Raw genomic sequence first — 16,331 nt, forward strand, 5'->3', positions numbered from 1 at the left:
CTGGTGTTATTTTGTGTATGGAGATGATTGAACTAAGTTTCTGCAGGTCCATTGTTTTGTATTTCATAGACACAGGCCTGTCCATGAATGTAGTACCTTCCCTCATCTCACCACTACACTATGACCTCATCACTCATCTGACCACACCAGTCACTGTCATGTTGTCATTTGGTTCACCTCACCACCCACCACCACTATTCAGTGAGTTAGTGGGCACCTGTCAGTACCCCTCAGCACCTGTTGGTACCTGTTCTCATCACTGCTATTGCTTCTTCCCCCAGGTGGAGATCAAGTTCCCCCGTGATAATGACGACCCCAACATGGTGACCATCATGGGAGCTCCAGAGAACGTGGAGGAGTGCAAGGACCATCTCCTCAACCTGTCTGAGGAGTACATGCAGGACATCACTGAGCGAGAGGACATGAACATGTACATGTCGCAGAATGCCTCCTCTGGTGCAGGTCCCACTCAGCCTAGTGGTGGTGGTCAGGGCACTGTGGATGCCCCACAGCAGGGAGGAGGACTCAAGAAGGAGGTAAGATTCACAGGTGTCCTTTATGTTGACTTCTGTGGTGCTTTGTCTAGGCCACTTGTGTGGGATTGCCAGGCTAGTAGTACATAGATGGATGTGTGATTTTCTTCTTTGTGTGCTGGCATTCATCAAAAGTTATTTACCATGATAACAAATGAAGTTATTATTTTTACTCAAATTTTTCTATATTAAACTATTTGTGGGTTTCAAATTTTGCAAAAATTTTTTTTTATATATATTCTTGGAAAAATAATGTGGATTTGTGTGCATTCCAGATTGTATGCAAAAAATGGGGACTTGTTTTTAAAGAAATGTGTGGATTTGAGTATGCGATCCACATTGTGTGCAAAGAAACTCATTAGATTTCATGGACATTGTTTTATAATTATTATATCTTATTTTAGGTTTTATTCAGTTTGTTATCTTGGTGCCTTTGTTAAATTTTCATTAATTTCTTGCTTTTTTGTGCTTTATTCAAATGTCTTTGGTTTCACTGTGTTGTTAATGGTGAGTGTGTCGTCAGTTAATCAGTCAGTCAGCCAGTGAGTCAATTAGTCAGTGAGTTGGTCAATCAGTGAGCAAGTGCTTTGGCTCATCTCCCCCCCTCCCTCTCCTCTTCCTCCTCAGGGTGGCTTTGTGGTGTCTGGTGCCCCGTGGACACAGGAAGCTCCCAACATGGACTCCTCAGAGGACTTCCCCTCCATGGGTGCCCCATCAGTGGCCACCCACACTGGCCCCACCATCTGGGGGCCCCGCCGCTAGGCTACCGCCCTACCACACCCTCACACTCCAGATAACTTCCTCCTGATAACAAAAGGAGAAATAATTCTTTTGAAGGAAACAATATCAGCAGCTCATGTTAAATCTATGCATTCATATATAGTATATATATACATATTTTTTTCCCTTTTCCGAGAACTTCTATTTTTTTCCTTTAGGAAGAAGACTTGATGAATTCTTCCAGTCTTTAGTTAATTTTTTTTATTGTTTGTAAAGAAATAATCTCTACTTCATTTTTCTTTGTTGAACTGTTAGCAGATAAAGCATTGTTGAAAATTACATTAATATTTTAGTTAAAAATGAATATTTTTTTTTATATATATATACATAGACCTAATTGAATTGAGAAATTTTTATGTGTTAAATTAATGAAAAGTAGGATTAGTGACTTGACATTTTGTTTTCCATTCATAAGTATGTAAGTGGTGTAGGGACAAGGAGTTTAGTCTCGCACACACACACACACACACACACACACACACACACACACACACACACACACACACACACACACACAAAATTTCTGTACCATTCAGTCAAACGTGTATATACAGAAATTTCTCTCTCTCTCTCTCTCTCTCTCTCTCTCTCTCTCTCTCACACACACACACACACACACACACACACACACACACACACACCACTAGGCACATTGATTGGGGGATCATGATTGTCTAGTTTGGTACACAACAGTTGTTTTTAACTTTTACCCAGTAACAATATATTTTTTTCCTTCCCAAGCCATACATGACGCTGTGGGGTGTAGCCACTTTTGGGGGTTAACATTAGGTTGATAATACTGCATTCAGCCCATCAGTAATCAATGTTAAGGGGGTCATGACACACGTACACACACACACACACACACGCATATACTGTACATAAACACTGGCCAAATACCTCAGTCATCACCAGGAGAAGGTATGTGTTGGCTGTCACCACCACAACATGGACCATCACACTACCACCACCACAATCACCACCACAGCACCACCATCACCACTACCCCATTCTCCTCACTGTCTTGCTGCACGTTGACGACCTGGACTCCTGAACCTGGCTAACGCTAATTGGAAACATTCACCGCCAGTCTTCCCAAACACAGGCCCGTTGGTGGAAGAAATTCTCTCCGTACCTCAACTTGTGTTTTCTGCCTCCTGTGTCCTTGTCCTTCCTCCTCCCTGTGTTTCTTTCCTCCTCTCGTCGACTTTTTTTGTACGTGTATTTTGCGCTGGTCTACCGGCTGCCGGATTTGCTGCTCGTCTGAATGCGTCGCGTGCATCGAGATGTGACGCGTGGCCAGGGCAGACTCCGACCTGCAGCGCAAACTGTCAGGAATTGTGTAAACTGAAGGCTCGTAATTTGTTACTCGTCGCCAGCCGTCACTGATATTAGAGTGATCTCTGTGCTTTGAAGTCTCTCTCTCTCTCTCTCTCTCTCTCTCTCTCTCTCTCTCTCTCTCTCTCTCTCTCTCTCTCTCTCTCTCTCTCTCTCTCTCTCTCTCTCTCTCTCTCTCTCTCTCCTTCTTCCACCTCCAGGAACTCCTCCCACCCAGGGGCCATCAGGGGCTATATAAATGATTGTGAAAAAAGAGAGAGATGAAAAAAAATTGAATATTTGTTGTGATTTTGTTACTTTGAAAAGTACCACAGTTGTTGCTATACTATATATTTTGTGTATCTCAAGACAGAAGTGAGGTTATTACTACATGATGTCTCTGTAGCACCTGGTCACTTTGGCCGTGTAAGTTAGTGCTGCTGTTTGTGGTTTTCACTTAATAAACATATATTGGTAGGATTGACTCTTCCTTGCTCCTGTTGTCCTTGATGTGTGTTCCCGCCACCGTAAGGCCATGTCGATCAAGTTGTCAGGATAGGAAACCCTTCACGTTGACCTCGAATGTATTTTTTTTTTTTTTTATTATTATTATTTATACCATGAATTTGTATTTTATTCGGTCAAAACCTGTAGATGACGAGAGAAAGCCATGACAACACTGTTGCACCACATACCACATCTAGTGGAGTGGTACCCGATTTGACACCATTATTGGTAGAGTGGCGGGGGGGGGGTGGAGAGGAGAGGCCTCTTAAGTCCTCCAGCACCTCCAAACATGCTAAATACTTATGCACAGTATAGTAAGAATACACTACAAAATAATTCCACACATTCACTCAATGACTATAATCACAATACAGAACATCTTCACCACACTTACGTATTGCGGGTCCTGCGAGCGCTAATAGGGCGTGTGTGTGTGTGTGTGTGTGTGTGTGTGTAGCTGCTTGGAGCAAGCTCCGCTCACGATAACCTAACATAACATAGATAATAGGATAACAAAGGGCCACCAGGGCCCATCTAGGTTATCCTGTATCAGTCGCACAGCGACCTCGTCATCAGTACTTAAAGATACACTTACAAGTACACAATATATTATATACTAATTCTAAATATTTGGCCCATTAACAGGGCTAAGTCCTGCAGCGAATTCCTCTACAATCTGTGATCCCCATACATGAGGATCATGTCTTGTTTAACTATGGTAAATTTCTTATAAAAACTATCATGCAGCGCTATACATAATTATAAATCTAATAAATTTAAGTGCTTATCTAATCTGTTTTTAAACATTGTCAAACTAGTGCTATTTACAACCCTCTCTGGCAATGCATTCCAGAGAAGTCTACCACCCTATGACTAAAGAAATATTTTCTTATATCTAACCTGCAGCCTTGCTTTCTAATCTTCCTGCCATGATTTATAGTCCTATTTCCCTCCTCTAAGGTAAAGAAAGATCTCACATCTATGTAGTTTGTATCTGAGAACATTTTAAATAACTCTTATCATATCCCCTCTTATACATCTACATACGATGTTACTTCTATAACACCCTGCTCCCTTCTGTCCCTCTCCTCTGTTCTGGGACTGCCACGGACGGTAGTAGATAGGATAACTTGCTGACCCATTGTGTAGGGGAGGTATACTCCTCAAGACTCGGCAATTTCCACTGTAAACATCGCATCTCTTCCTTCGCCCTACCATCATCAAGCCTGTCTCTACCCTTATTCATTACTTCACTATACCCTAGTGGCGTCTTAACTTCAGTTTTGGTCCTTACTTAGCATTAAAACCTTAACTAACATACAATTTATTTATGCTAGTTTACGTGTTTCCTTATCATCGCGCAGACCCCTTTGCATGCGGCGATAATAATCTGTGTCTAGGGTATGTCTGTTTCCGAGTGGTGAAGCAGTCAAGAGGGTGAGGGTCCTTCAGAGTTGACTCTTTGTTCCTGTGTTCTTGATCTGTGTGTCTGTCTGTGTTTAAGAGGTGGAACAGTCAGGCAGTGAGTTCCTCCTGGCTTGACTCTTGCTCCTATGGAGCAGTCAGGCAGTAAGCATCCTCCAGTATGATTCTCCAGCACACTTCTTCAATTCTGTCTTGCCAGCACACTTGATCCTGTAAAAGGTTATTCAGTCGGTTCAGATTTGATAGTGTTTTGTCTTTTCACTGGGTATGTACTAAAGAGGGGACTTTCTGTTGGGTGTTGAGGAGCTAAGGTGGGTGTGAATGAGTAAATGTGAGAGTTGTGTGTTATTTTGGCCACTTTGCGTTGATTTGAACTGAAAGAGTGGTTACAATATACACTGATGTTCTTTTCAATTTTTCTAATATTGTCTTTTAGCACATGACTAATTCCTTGTCTTTTCCAGCACACAATGTCTTGTAAAAGCTTCTCCAGTCATAAAGTTTGATTTGAAAAGTGAATTGTTATCTACATTGCTCAGATATTGCCTTTATAATTTTCTTGTTTTCCCTTTTGATCTGTAGTGCATTTTTCCATTTCTCTGTCTTTCCAGCATGAATATCCAGTGTTTTTTTTTTTTCTCTCTTTAGATCAGTATGTTGAAGTACCACTAGTCACCACTTGCCACTAGTACAGAGTGGTGGTATTTTATTTCTTTTTCTCTTAATCTTTATACTTGAGTTAGCAATGCCTTATAATGGAGACTGGTTTTGGCACACGGAGACTTACTGCAGGTGTTTGCTGTCTTGAAACCCTCGTGTAAGTGGAGTGGTGTGTTGCCTCTGGTTTCCTAAGGTCGGAGGTCTAATCTGGTAATGCATTTATATTCCCAGTCTTTCAATGTTTGATATTTCTCTTCCCTGTTGCATAAATAAAACCCGTAATATGCAGGGATCCACTCAACACGCACTGTGGCATTGTATTCTCCGACATTATCATCTTATCTCCTGTGTTAGATAAGATTAGATGGGAAAGGAACAGAATTGACAAGACACTATCTATAGAAGGGTTATTGAGGTGGCTGGATAGGATCAATTAAAGCCTTGCAGAGTTGATAGGATAGTAAGAGGATTACGAAATTCACTATATCTTCTATCTACCATTTTTCTTTTTCTTGTCACTTTCTTTCTTGGTCCCTTCATTCCTTCCTTTCTGCCCTTCCTTTTCACCGTTCTATTTCCATCACTCTCTCTGTAACATTCTTAAAACGGAAATCTTGAATCTGGCGGGGCTGGGAAATGGAGTGTAGGGAATGCGGGGTACGAAGGATGAATCATGAATCACACGTAATTCCCATGGTAAGTTGGCAACGTTGAAGTCACGGGAGTCGGGAACCGGGACGGGGGCGGGGATGGCCTTGGGTAACCACTGCTCAGTCACCACTCACCACTCACTAGCTAGTCTGCCTTGAGCTTCGAGTAGGGAAGGTTGTGGTGGTGGTGTTGGTAGCAGCTGAGTGCCAGGATGTCCGGAGAGGCTGTGTACCTGCTGGCGTCCTTACTGGTGGCCTACCTCGTCTATGTCTTGGTGACTCGAGGTGAGGAGGGGAGGAACTCACTGTGGGCCCCTTAGTGCATTGAGGAGCTTAGTTTGAGGGTTACTATAATGTTAGTTTAGGTTGTTTGGTTTGAGTTGTTTTGGTAAGTAGACATGGGTCAATGAGGGCCGAGGAAAACATTTGGTTTCTTCAGTTAAAGTCTTACTGGCTGTAAGAAACTAGCAATTTTACTTGTTTACGCAATCAGTCACACTGTAAAAGATTCTGTGGCCAAGGACAGCAAAAAACAAAAAATAATAAAATAAATAAATAAAAAAAAAAAAGCCTCAGTGGAGATATCAGTTCTAAAAGTGAAGTGCTACACAAATATGTAAAACCACGAGAAAAGAAAAAGGATAATGATGATAAGGGAAGTTGCAATTTAGAAGATCCCAGAATAAAAAAGAATGATAAATAAAAATAATGAAGGAAGCTATACAAGAAGACATCGAACACATATGTATAGCAATCGCGAATGAAACTGAATACCCGAAGTTGGAAAGCGTTGCAAGGTGTAGATATCAAGAAAATACGGTCTTGTGGCGTGCGATTCAAATGTAAGGCGCCGCAGGAAGTACATCCTGTCTTGAGTTTGATGTGTAAGAGGAACGTTGATTGAGAATGCCACGTGGGAAATCCCTAATATGTCTCCTTTGGTTTCGAAATGACACTACTCCCAGCTCCTCTTGGTCTCAACATCCCTTTCCTGACCGCAGCGTGTATCTTGATGTCCCTCTGTCTGTTTCTTTGCCGTCGCGTGTTGTAATTGTTAGTGGTTAAATCTTGGTTTCTCTTTCTTTTGTTCCTTTTTTGCACATCTTTGTATGTTAATATGGTTCTCTCTCTCTCTCTCTCTCTCTCTCTCTCTCTCTCTCTCTCTCTCTCTCTCTCTCTCTCTCTCTCTCTCTTCGTTTCCATCTTCCCTTTTCTTAATGTATTCTTCTCCTCCTACGTTTTTTTTTTTTGTTTTTATATTTTTCTAAATTTCATTCTTTCTCTTTCTCTTCCTCTCTCTTCCTCTTTCTCTTCCTCCTAATCTTCTTTCATGTTTCCTCCAGTACTTTAAAATTGGTATTCTATTCTTTCTCTTTTCGTTCTCTTCCTCTTTTTCTTCCTCGTCTTCTTCTTCCTCCTCCTCCTCCTCCTCCTCAATATCCTCGTCCTCGTACTCCATATCTTCATCCTCGTACTCCTCCTCCTCGTCCTTGTTATCGTCCTCGTCCTAGTCCTCGTCCTTGTCCTCCTCCTCCTCCTCCTCCTCCTCCTCCTCCTCCTCCTCGTCCTCCTCTTCCTCCTCTAATTTCACTCGGGATATATATATATATATATATATATATATATATATATATATATATATATATATATATATATATATATATAGAGAGAGAGAGAGAGAGAGAGAGAGAGAGAGAGAGAGAAAGAGAGAGAGAGAGAAAAAAATATATATAAAAAAAAAGAAAAATAAATGAAAGTGGACGTAGGTTTATGAAAAAAAAAAATTCAAAACTATACTCAACATAAAATCATAACTCATTTATTTCTATATGTTTATTTTTGCACACACACACACACACACACACACACACACACACACACACACACACACACCGCGTAATGTAGTGGTTAGCACACTCGGTTCACGACCGAAAAGGCCCGGGTTCGAGTTCCGGGTGCGGCGAGGCAAATGGGCAAGCCTCTTAATGTGTGGGGTGTGTTCACCTAGCAGTAAATAGGTACGGGATGTAACTGGAGGGGTTGTGGCCTCGCTTTCCCGGTGTGTGGAGTGTGTTGTGGTCTCAGTCCTACCCGAAGATCGGTCTATGAGCTCTGAGCTCGCTCCGTAATGGGGAAGACTGGCTGGATGACCAGCAGACACCTGTGGTGAATTACACACACACACACACACACACACACACACACACACACACACACACACACACACACACACACACACAGCCATATTATATACATATAAGGTCTCATGTTTATCATCCTCCTTCTCCCCGTCCTCCTCCATCTCCTCCTCCTCCTCCTCCTCCTCCTCCTCCTCCTCCTCCTCCTCCTCCTCCTCCTCCTCCTCCTCCTCCTCCTCCTCCTCCACTTCCACCACCACCTCCCCATCATTCAATGTTATCAACCCTCTTCCACAAACAGAGAGAGAGAGAGAGAGAGAGAGAGAGAGAGAGAGAGAGAGAGAGAGAGAGAGAGAGAGAGATCCGTCCTTATCTTCTTCCTCTACTCTCTCTTTTACTATCATTTCCTCTCCTCTCTTCCTCTACCTGTTTTTCCCTCCAAGAAGAAGAAGAAGAAGAAGAAGAAGAAGAGCAACAACAACAACAACAACAACAACAACGTAAAACATAACAGGGTTTCTCATATCAATCAAAATACCTCATGGCTTCTAATTATTCTCTTCCCCAGGTGGGCGTGGCGTGCTATGGTACTGGTGGCGGCGCGGGCGTGTGGCGGGCGAGGTGTGGTGGGCGCGGGCGGGTGCGGGCGCGGGCGGGCGTGACACAAAGCCGGAGCATAGTGGAATATTGGGAGCGTCAGAATATGAGAGAGAGATGGAGCAACCTAAACCATTTGTGACAGACCGGGTGAGAGAGAGAGAGAGAGAGAGAGAGAGAGAGAGAGAGAGAGAGAGAGAGAGAGAGAGAGAGAGTAGCTTCTACAATTCTATCCACTATTGTATTGCCATATCTAGTTTAGAGAACAGGAAACTTGAAATATAAACCTTTTTCCTATCCTATTCGTTATCTTTTTCCCTCTTCTTTCAATCCTTTCGAGCCTTACCTATCTTTTCCTACCCTTTTCTGCTGTTTCCTATCCTTTTCTTATCCATCCTTACCTTCTTTAATTCCTTAGCAATCCTTCCCAGCTATAACATTCTTTCCTATCCTTCCCTATCGTTATCTATCAGTTTCCTATCCTTTTATATCCTTGTCTATCCTTTCTATCGATCTATCCTATTGTATCCTTTCTTATCATCTCCTCAATCCTTCCAAACCCAATCTAACGAGGATGTGATATTACTTTTTCACATCCTTTTCCATCGTTTTCTGTTATTTTTCTATCCTCCCCTATCCTTTCTATCATTCCCCTATTCAAATTCAATGGCCTGCTAAGGTGAGAGAGAGAGAGAGAGAGAGAGAGAGATGTGATAATACTTCTTCCAATCCTTCTCTTATCCTTCTCTATTATTTCTCTCATTCCCCTATTCTATTGTATCTTATCCTATTTCTTCCTTAATCCTTCCAAACCTAACCTAACGAGGTCGTAATAATATTTTTCCTATCCTTTCGTTTTTTTTTTCTATCATTTTCCTATCTCTCCTTATCCTTTCTGTCACTCCCCTATCCTACTGTATCTTATCTCATCTCTTCCTCAATCCTTCCAAATTTACCCTACCTTCACCTAATCTAATCTAAATTCCCCAGTTTTTCCTATAAATCTCCTATCTTTCCCTATTCTTTCTATCACTCCCCTATCCTATTGTACCTCACCCTATCACTTCTTAATCCTTCCAAACCTAACCTAACGAGGATGTAATGATAATTCTCCTATCCTTCCCTATTCTTTCTACCACTCCCCTATCCTATTGCACCTTACCCTATCACTTCTTTAATCCTTCCAAAGCTAACTTAACTTGACCTAACTTCAATCTTTCCCAGCACGAGGATGTGATGAGTGTGTGTGGCGTGGACAGCGAGGGGCGGGCGGTGGTCATAAGGGCAGCCAAACTCTCACACAGGCGCGCTTCCCTACTCGTCACTGTCACAGATAAGGATGGAACAGTCTACACCTTGCCCAGTGAGTCACCAGAGAGAGAGAGAGAGAGAGAGAGAGGCGGAAGTGAAACGTCATGTGTAAATCTAGCTGTGTTGTTGGTTCTAATTTGCTGTTGTTTTTTCATAGTTTTTGTTTGTTTTTCTCATGTTCTCTCGTTACTCCTGCTTCTCTTCTTCTTCTTCTTCTTCTTCTTCTTCTTCTTTCATCATGTCATGTGTGTTGTTTCTGATAATTATTTACTAGTTTTTCTCATATTCGTTCTCGTCCTCCTTTCCTCTTTTTTTTTTCTTTTCCTCCAATTTCTCTTTCTCCTCCTTTTTTTCCTCCTCTTTCTCCTCTTTTTATCTTTTTGTGTATCATGTTATCATTTCTCTATTTTTTCGTCTTCCTCCTCCTCCTCCTCCTCCTCTTTTGTGTGTGTGTGTGTGTGTGTGTGTGTGTGTGTGTGTGTGTGTGTGTGTGTGTGTGTCTCTTTATATTTTATCATTGCTATTTCTGTCACTTTAATAACCACCATTACCACCACGACCACCACCACCACCACCACCACCACCACCACACCTTGCCTATTTGTCTCTGTTTTTTTTCCTCTACCCATGTGACCTTTGACTTCTCGTGCCCTCAGACCAGCCGGACACGAGCCAGGTCAACGTGGATGGGGATGGGTGGGGCGGGGCTGGTCTGACCTTGACCTGTGTTGACCCCATGAAGCTGTGGAGGGTCAAATTCAATGGCCTGCTAAGGTGAGAGAGAGAGAGAGAGAGAGAGAGAGAGAGAGAGAGAGAGAGAGAGAGAGAGAGGTGGGAACAGAAGAACGAAATGAAAAAAAAGGACAAAAAGAAAAGAAAAAAAAAAAAAAAAGAAAGCTCACGAAACGAAAGGCAAAAAAAGAGAAAAAAAAGGAAAGCAGAGAGAGAGAGAGAGAGAGAGAGAGAGAGAGAGAGAGAGAGAGAGAGAGAGAGAAAGGAAACAAAAGAACGAGACACAGTAAGAAAAACAACAACAGCTACTACTACTACTACTACTACTACTACTACAACCACCACCACCACCACCACCACCACCACCCCACCCTCACCTCCCCCTACCTTTCCTCCACTACAGACGGGGCACTAAAGAGGAATACATCACGGAAGGAGAGAGGAAGCCAGGAGAAGAACAAGAGGAGGAGGAGGAGGAGGAGGAGGAAGAGGAGGAGATTGTACACGCGCGTCTTGATCTCCTGTGGTGTTCCCTGCGAGGTCCTGTGGAGGCGTGGGCGGTGGTCAGTCCTCGTCTCCTCTCCCGCGCCCTCGCACCGCACCCGAACGCCCTTCCACGAGACTACCTGTGAGTGTGTGTGTGTGTGTGTGTGTGTGTGAGAGAGAGAGAGAGAGAGAGAGAGAGAGAGAGAGAGAGAGAGAGAGAGAGCAATGAAAAAAAAAAATTATGCACATCTTAAATTTTTTCGTTTTTTTTTCTGAATATCGAGTAAAAACTAGTACTAATTTCCACCACCACCACCACCACCACCACCACCACCACCACCACCACCACCACTCCTCTTCTGCACTGTGGCGGCGGGCAGTGAGGAGGAACGGGACCATTATGAGCAGTGGGGGTGTTTGCATGGCACGGTGCAGCTGCAGGAAGGCGCCCCCACCCAGACCTGGTACTTGCGAGGCCCACGGAGGCACAGGTGAGATAGATAGATAGATAGATAGATAGAGAGAGAGAGAGAGAGAGAGAGAGAGAGAGAGAGAGAGAGAGAGAGAGAGAGAGAGAGAGAGAGAGAGAGAGAGAGAGAGAGAGAGAGAGAGAGAGAGAGAGAGAGAGAGAGTATTGCATGTTCTATATTTCCATTTTCTTCATTTTTTTCGTCTTTCTTTTCATTAATTTTGATTATTACGTGTTTCTCGTGAGAACATAAGAACATAAGAAAAGAGTGAAGCTGCAAGAGGCCGCCAGTCCTATACGAGGCAGTCCCTGTGTGTTTAAGCTGCCTAATTCCATCTATCATCCCCATCCATGAACTGATCTAACCTTCCCTTAAAGCTCCCTATTGACTCAGTCCTGACTACATGCCCACTGAGACCGTTCCACTCATCAACCACTCTGTTTGAAAACCAGTTTCTTCCCATTTCTTTCCTAGACCTGAAATTTTCAAGTTTAAACCCATTATTTCTGGTTCTGTCCCCGTTACTGATCCTAAGAACTACATTCATGTCCCCTCTGTTAAAACCCTTATACCACTTAAATACTTCTATCAGGTCTCCTCTTAAACTACGTCTCTCTAAGGAATACAAATCAAGTTTTTTCAGTCTCTCTTCATAGGGAATATCCCTCATTCCCTGTATCTTTTTAGTCATCCTCCTTTGCACTGACTCCAACAGAGCTGTCCTTCCTGAAATGTGGGGACCAGAATTATACCGAATAGTCAAGAAGTGGCCTGACCAGCGCCAAGTATAATTTTAGTATTACTTATACTTGGCGCTGGTCAGGCCACATCTTGACTATGCGGTACAATTCTGGTCCCCACATTTCAGGAAGGACATGATTACATTTCCTTTTCATTAATCTTTTCTTGTGGTGTGAAAATGTCTATAATTATCTGATCATTAACCCGCTATCCGTTCATCTGCCTGTGGTCTTCATTCAGGAACACTATTATAAAAAAAACTACATAGATGCTTAGCCGGGTTCGCAGGAGTGTTTCACCTGTCAGTAACGTAGAAATGGTAATCTGTCACTAGAACCCGTGTAACTTCACCACGACTGTTTTCAAAGACCACAGAGATGACTAGCTGGATTCATGAGACTGTTTCTTCTGTTCATAATGTATAAAACTTGTCAATCTGTCACTGGAATCGTATAACACACACACACACACACACACACACACACACACACACACACACACACACACACACACACCCGGTAGCTCACACACTGGGGTTCGATTCCCGGCCCGGTGGAGATATTTGGCTGTCTCCTTTCACGTGTAGCCCCTGTTCACCTAACAGGGTGGAGATATTTGGGTGTGTCTCCTTTCACGTGTAGGTGCTGTTCACCTAGCAGTGAGTAGGTACGGGATGTAAATCGAGGAGTTGTGACCTTGTTGTCCCGGTGTGTGGTGTGTGCCTGGTCTCAGGCCTATCCAAAGATCGGAAATAATGAGATCTGAGCTCGCTCCGTAGGATAACGTCTGGCTGTCTCGTCAGAGACTGCAGCAGATCAAACAGTGAAACATACACACACCGCGTAGTGTAGTGGTTAGCACGCTCGACTCACAATCGAGAGGGCCGGGTTCGAATCCCGGGAAGCGGTGAGGCAAATGTGCAAGCCTCTTAATGTGTGGCCCCTGTTCACCTAGCAGTAAATAGGTACGGGATGTAACTGGAGGGGTTGTGGCCTCGCTTTTTCGGTGTGTGGAGTGTGTTGTGGTCTCAGTCCTACCCGAAGATCGGTCTATGAGCTCTGAGCTCGCTCCGTAATGGGGAAGACTGGCTGGATGACCAGCAGACGACCAAGGTGAATTACACACACACCCTGAGGAACCCTTGTCACTTCAAATACGTAGAACCTTTGGAACATTGTTGAGGTGAAGCGTAGAAATGTTTCTGAATTATGGTCACACACGCACACACACACACACACACACACACACACACACACACACACACACACACACACACACACGTATTCAAGCACAGGTGTTCTCATTAACAGGTGGGGTTTGGCAGGTGCAGTTGGGCGAGGACTGAGCACCTGCGTTTATTTCAAGAATGGTGACTTCTTCTCCCTACGAGCTCACAGTCCCACCTCCTCCGGTCCCCAGTGAGTAGTAGTAGTAGTGGTAGTAGTAGTAGTAATAGTAGAAGTAGTAATAGTAGTAGTAACAGTAGTAGCAATAATAATAGTAGCGGTTGTAGTTGTTTTTATTTGTTGTTTTTGTGTAGTAATAATAGTAGTAGTAGTAGTAGTAGTAGTAGTAGTAGTAGTAGTAGTAGTAGTAGTAGTAGTATTGAGGTGAAGATGAAGGAGGAGGAAGAGAAGGAAGAAAAGGTGTTGGTAGTCGAGGAAGAGATAAGACTCAATAAGATAATAACATCAGTTCTTCCTCCTCCTCCTCCTCCTCCTCCTCCTCCTCCTCCTCCTCCTCCTCCTCCTCCTCCTCCTCCTCCTCCTCCTCCTCCTCCTTCTCTTTTTCCTCCTCCTCCTCCTCCTCTTGCATTACCACCACCTTTGCCAAAGAAAATAATGAGTCATGTATCACACCTCTCCCTCTCTCTCCCCCTCTCACCCTGTCCCTTTCCCTCTCACTCTGCCTGCCTCTCACTCTCACACCCTGCCTCTCATTCTACCCCTCTCTCACCCTCCCTGCCTCACTATACCCCTCTCTCCACTTGCCTCTCAACCTCTCCCTCTCCCTCTCCCTCTCTCTTACACAGGTACATAAATGGCTACCTGCACAAGGCGTCGGGTCACCTGCATCCCGTGACCTGGTGTGACCTTGACCTTGATAAGCTGGACAAACTTGACCTCCTCGGCCACAACCTGCTCATAAAGTTCAAAGGTAATAATTGGACTTGTTTGTTTTTAAGGTCATTCTGTTTGGTTCAAGTTTAGAAGTGTTGTGACCTTTTTTTTCATATCAACAACAGCAATCTGACCTGAACTGACCTAACCTAACCTAACCTACCCCAATGTAATCTATTCTAATATAATTTTATTTGCATTAGTAAGGGTCTGTGGAGGTCAAAAGATTAGTGGCCAGAGTCTTTACTATTCCAATCCCAACATAAGTTTCTGAAGCTGTGTAAAATCGCCGAATAGTAACCAGAAGTAGGAAAAACACGTCTTGAAGAGAATAACGTTGGCTGATCTCTCTTGACTTCAGCCGGGGGTCAAACTTACGAGGCGTGGCAGAGGTTGGGCCCAGCGGTCACATACTACACTGGGGACCCTTGGACATGTGGTCACGCCCTTCACACCGCCACCGCCGCCGCCTCACACTCCCACGGCCATGCTATTACTACTCTCTCCTGCAGGTGTGTGTGTGTGTGTGTGTGTGTGTGTGTGTGTGTGTGTGTGTGTGTGTGTATACTTTTCTTTGTTCTTATTATTTGTTTGCTTCTTCTTGAGGTTGTGCAGGAAAATAAGGAAAATATTTGTGTTTGTTAAAAGATAAAAGGAAAAATTAGAGAGATGGTTATGTAGGATGGTTGTGTGTGTGTGTGTGTGTGTGTGTGTGTGTGTGTGTGTGTGTGTGTGTGTGTGTGTGTGTGTGTGTGTGTGTGTGTGTGTGTGTGTGTGTGTGTGAGGGTGAGAGAGAGAGAGAGAGAGAGAGAGAGAGAGAGAGAGAGCGAAAGGTAACATAAACCGTGATAAAGATTTCAAACTTCAGCAAAAACACATAGGGCCAGCTGGGCTTCTCTCTCTCTCTCTCTCTCTCTCTCTCTCTCTCTCTCTCTCTACTACTACTACTACTACTACTACTACTACTACTACTACTACTACTACTACTACTACTACTACTATTACCACCACCACCACCACCACCAATAACATTTACACAATCTTCCTCCTTCCCTCCCATCCCCCCAGGTACACAGGCCTCTGCCCCGTGCCGGAGAGAGAGAGCCTACCCCGTGTGGAGGTTCCCCGGGGATGGGAAAGTGCTGGCGTTCCTTTAGTGGTGAGCCTGGAGGACCCACGCTGCAGGGACACGGGGCTGGCAGGGGGCAAGGGCGCTTCTCTGGCCATGCTCACCGCCTACAGGGAGCTCCTTGACACTGACCAGGTAGCGTGACCTTGCTTCGTGTTCCTGACCTTGCTAGATTCATTAAAGGTCGTGGGAAGAAAGTGATTTGTGCTGAGTCAATAGGGAGCTTTAAAGATTAGATACGTGTGTGTGTGTGTGTGTGTGTGTGTGTGTGTGTGTGTGTGTGTGTGTGAATGATGGGTGGGTATAAAGTAATATTGGTTCATTGTCTTCTAGGTGGATGTTAAGCTATTATTAAGGCATTGTGGACTGTCTGAAGTGGTGATTAGATAAGACTTGGTGGTGATACAGTTCTCGTCTCAATTGGCTGTGTGTGATGATGCATTTGTTGGTTTTTATAGCCTTGTGTTTGACTTTCCTTTATTTCACCAGATTTTCTTGATTGTAATTCATCTTAATGTCTTTTTGTTACTTTTTTTTCTAATTTTTTTTTTTTTTTTCACGTTCTTTCTTTACTATTGGTTTAGTTATTCGCCATTCTATAATTCATCCTTCTGATTCTTTCACTATTTGTATGATTTTGCTTGTAATAGTGCTGCGTGTTCACCTTTCAATAATTCCTTAGTGTTTTGTTGATACCTTTTCTTACCTTCACTCAGTATTCACTCATTCTTCTTT

The 16,331-nt window shown here is 43.6% G+C and overlaps 2 protein-coding genes across 3 annotated transcripts in view; both read left to right on the forward strand.

The window, feature by feature from the left end:
- Nucleotides 1–3,107, forward strand: part of LOC123511808 (vigilin-like) — a 29,836-nt gene extending 26,729 nt beyond the window's left edge. Inside the window, 2 exon segments of the mRNA XM_045267837.1 lie at nt 282–536; nt 1,161–3,107. Coding sequence (XP_045123772.1) covers nt 282–536; nt 1,161–1,295 — 390 coding nt within the window. The 3' untranslated portion in view covers nt 1,296–3,107.
- A 2,896-nt stretch (nt 3,108–6,003) lies between these two features.
- LOC123511807 (uncharacterized phosphotransferase YvkC-like) overlaps nt 6,004–16,331 on the forward strand; it is a 43,801-nt gene continuing 33,473 nt past the window's right edge. The window contains exons 1-10 of one of the 2 annotated variants that reach the window (XM_045267835.1): nt 6,004–6,157; nt 8,579–8,757; nt 9,832–9,970; nt 10,575–10,692; nt 11,054–11,278; nt 11,517–11,627; nt 13,658–13,765; nt 14,380–14,504; nt 14,829–14,979; nt 15,536–15,731. In XM_045267835.1, the coding sequence (XP_045123770.1) occupies nt 6,085–6,157; nt 8,579–8,757; nt 9,832–9,970; nt 10,575–10,692; nt 11,054–11,278; nt 11,517–11,627; nt 13,658–13,765; nt 14,380–14,504; nt 14,829–14,979; nt 15,536–15,731 (1,425 nt within the window). In that variant the 5' untranslated portion in view covers nt 6,004–6,084. The remainder of the gene's footprint in view (nt 6,158–8,578; nt 8,758–9,831; nt 9,971–10,574; nt 10,693–11,053; nt 11,279–11,516; nt 11,628–13,657; nt 13,766–14,379; nt 14,505–14,828; nt 14,980–15,535; nt 15,732–16,331) is intronic. The other variant, XM_045267836.1, reaches the window with a different exon arrangement.

This window comes from Portunus trituberculatus, chromosome 32, assembly GCF_017591435.1.
Source record: "Portunus trituberculatus isolate SZX2019 chromosome 32, ASM1759143v1, whole genome shotgun sequence".
NCBI lineage: Eukaryota > Metazoa > Arthropoda > Malacostraca > Decapoda > Portunidae > Portunus > Portunus trituberculatus.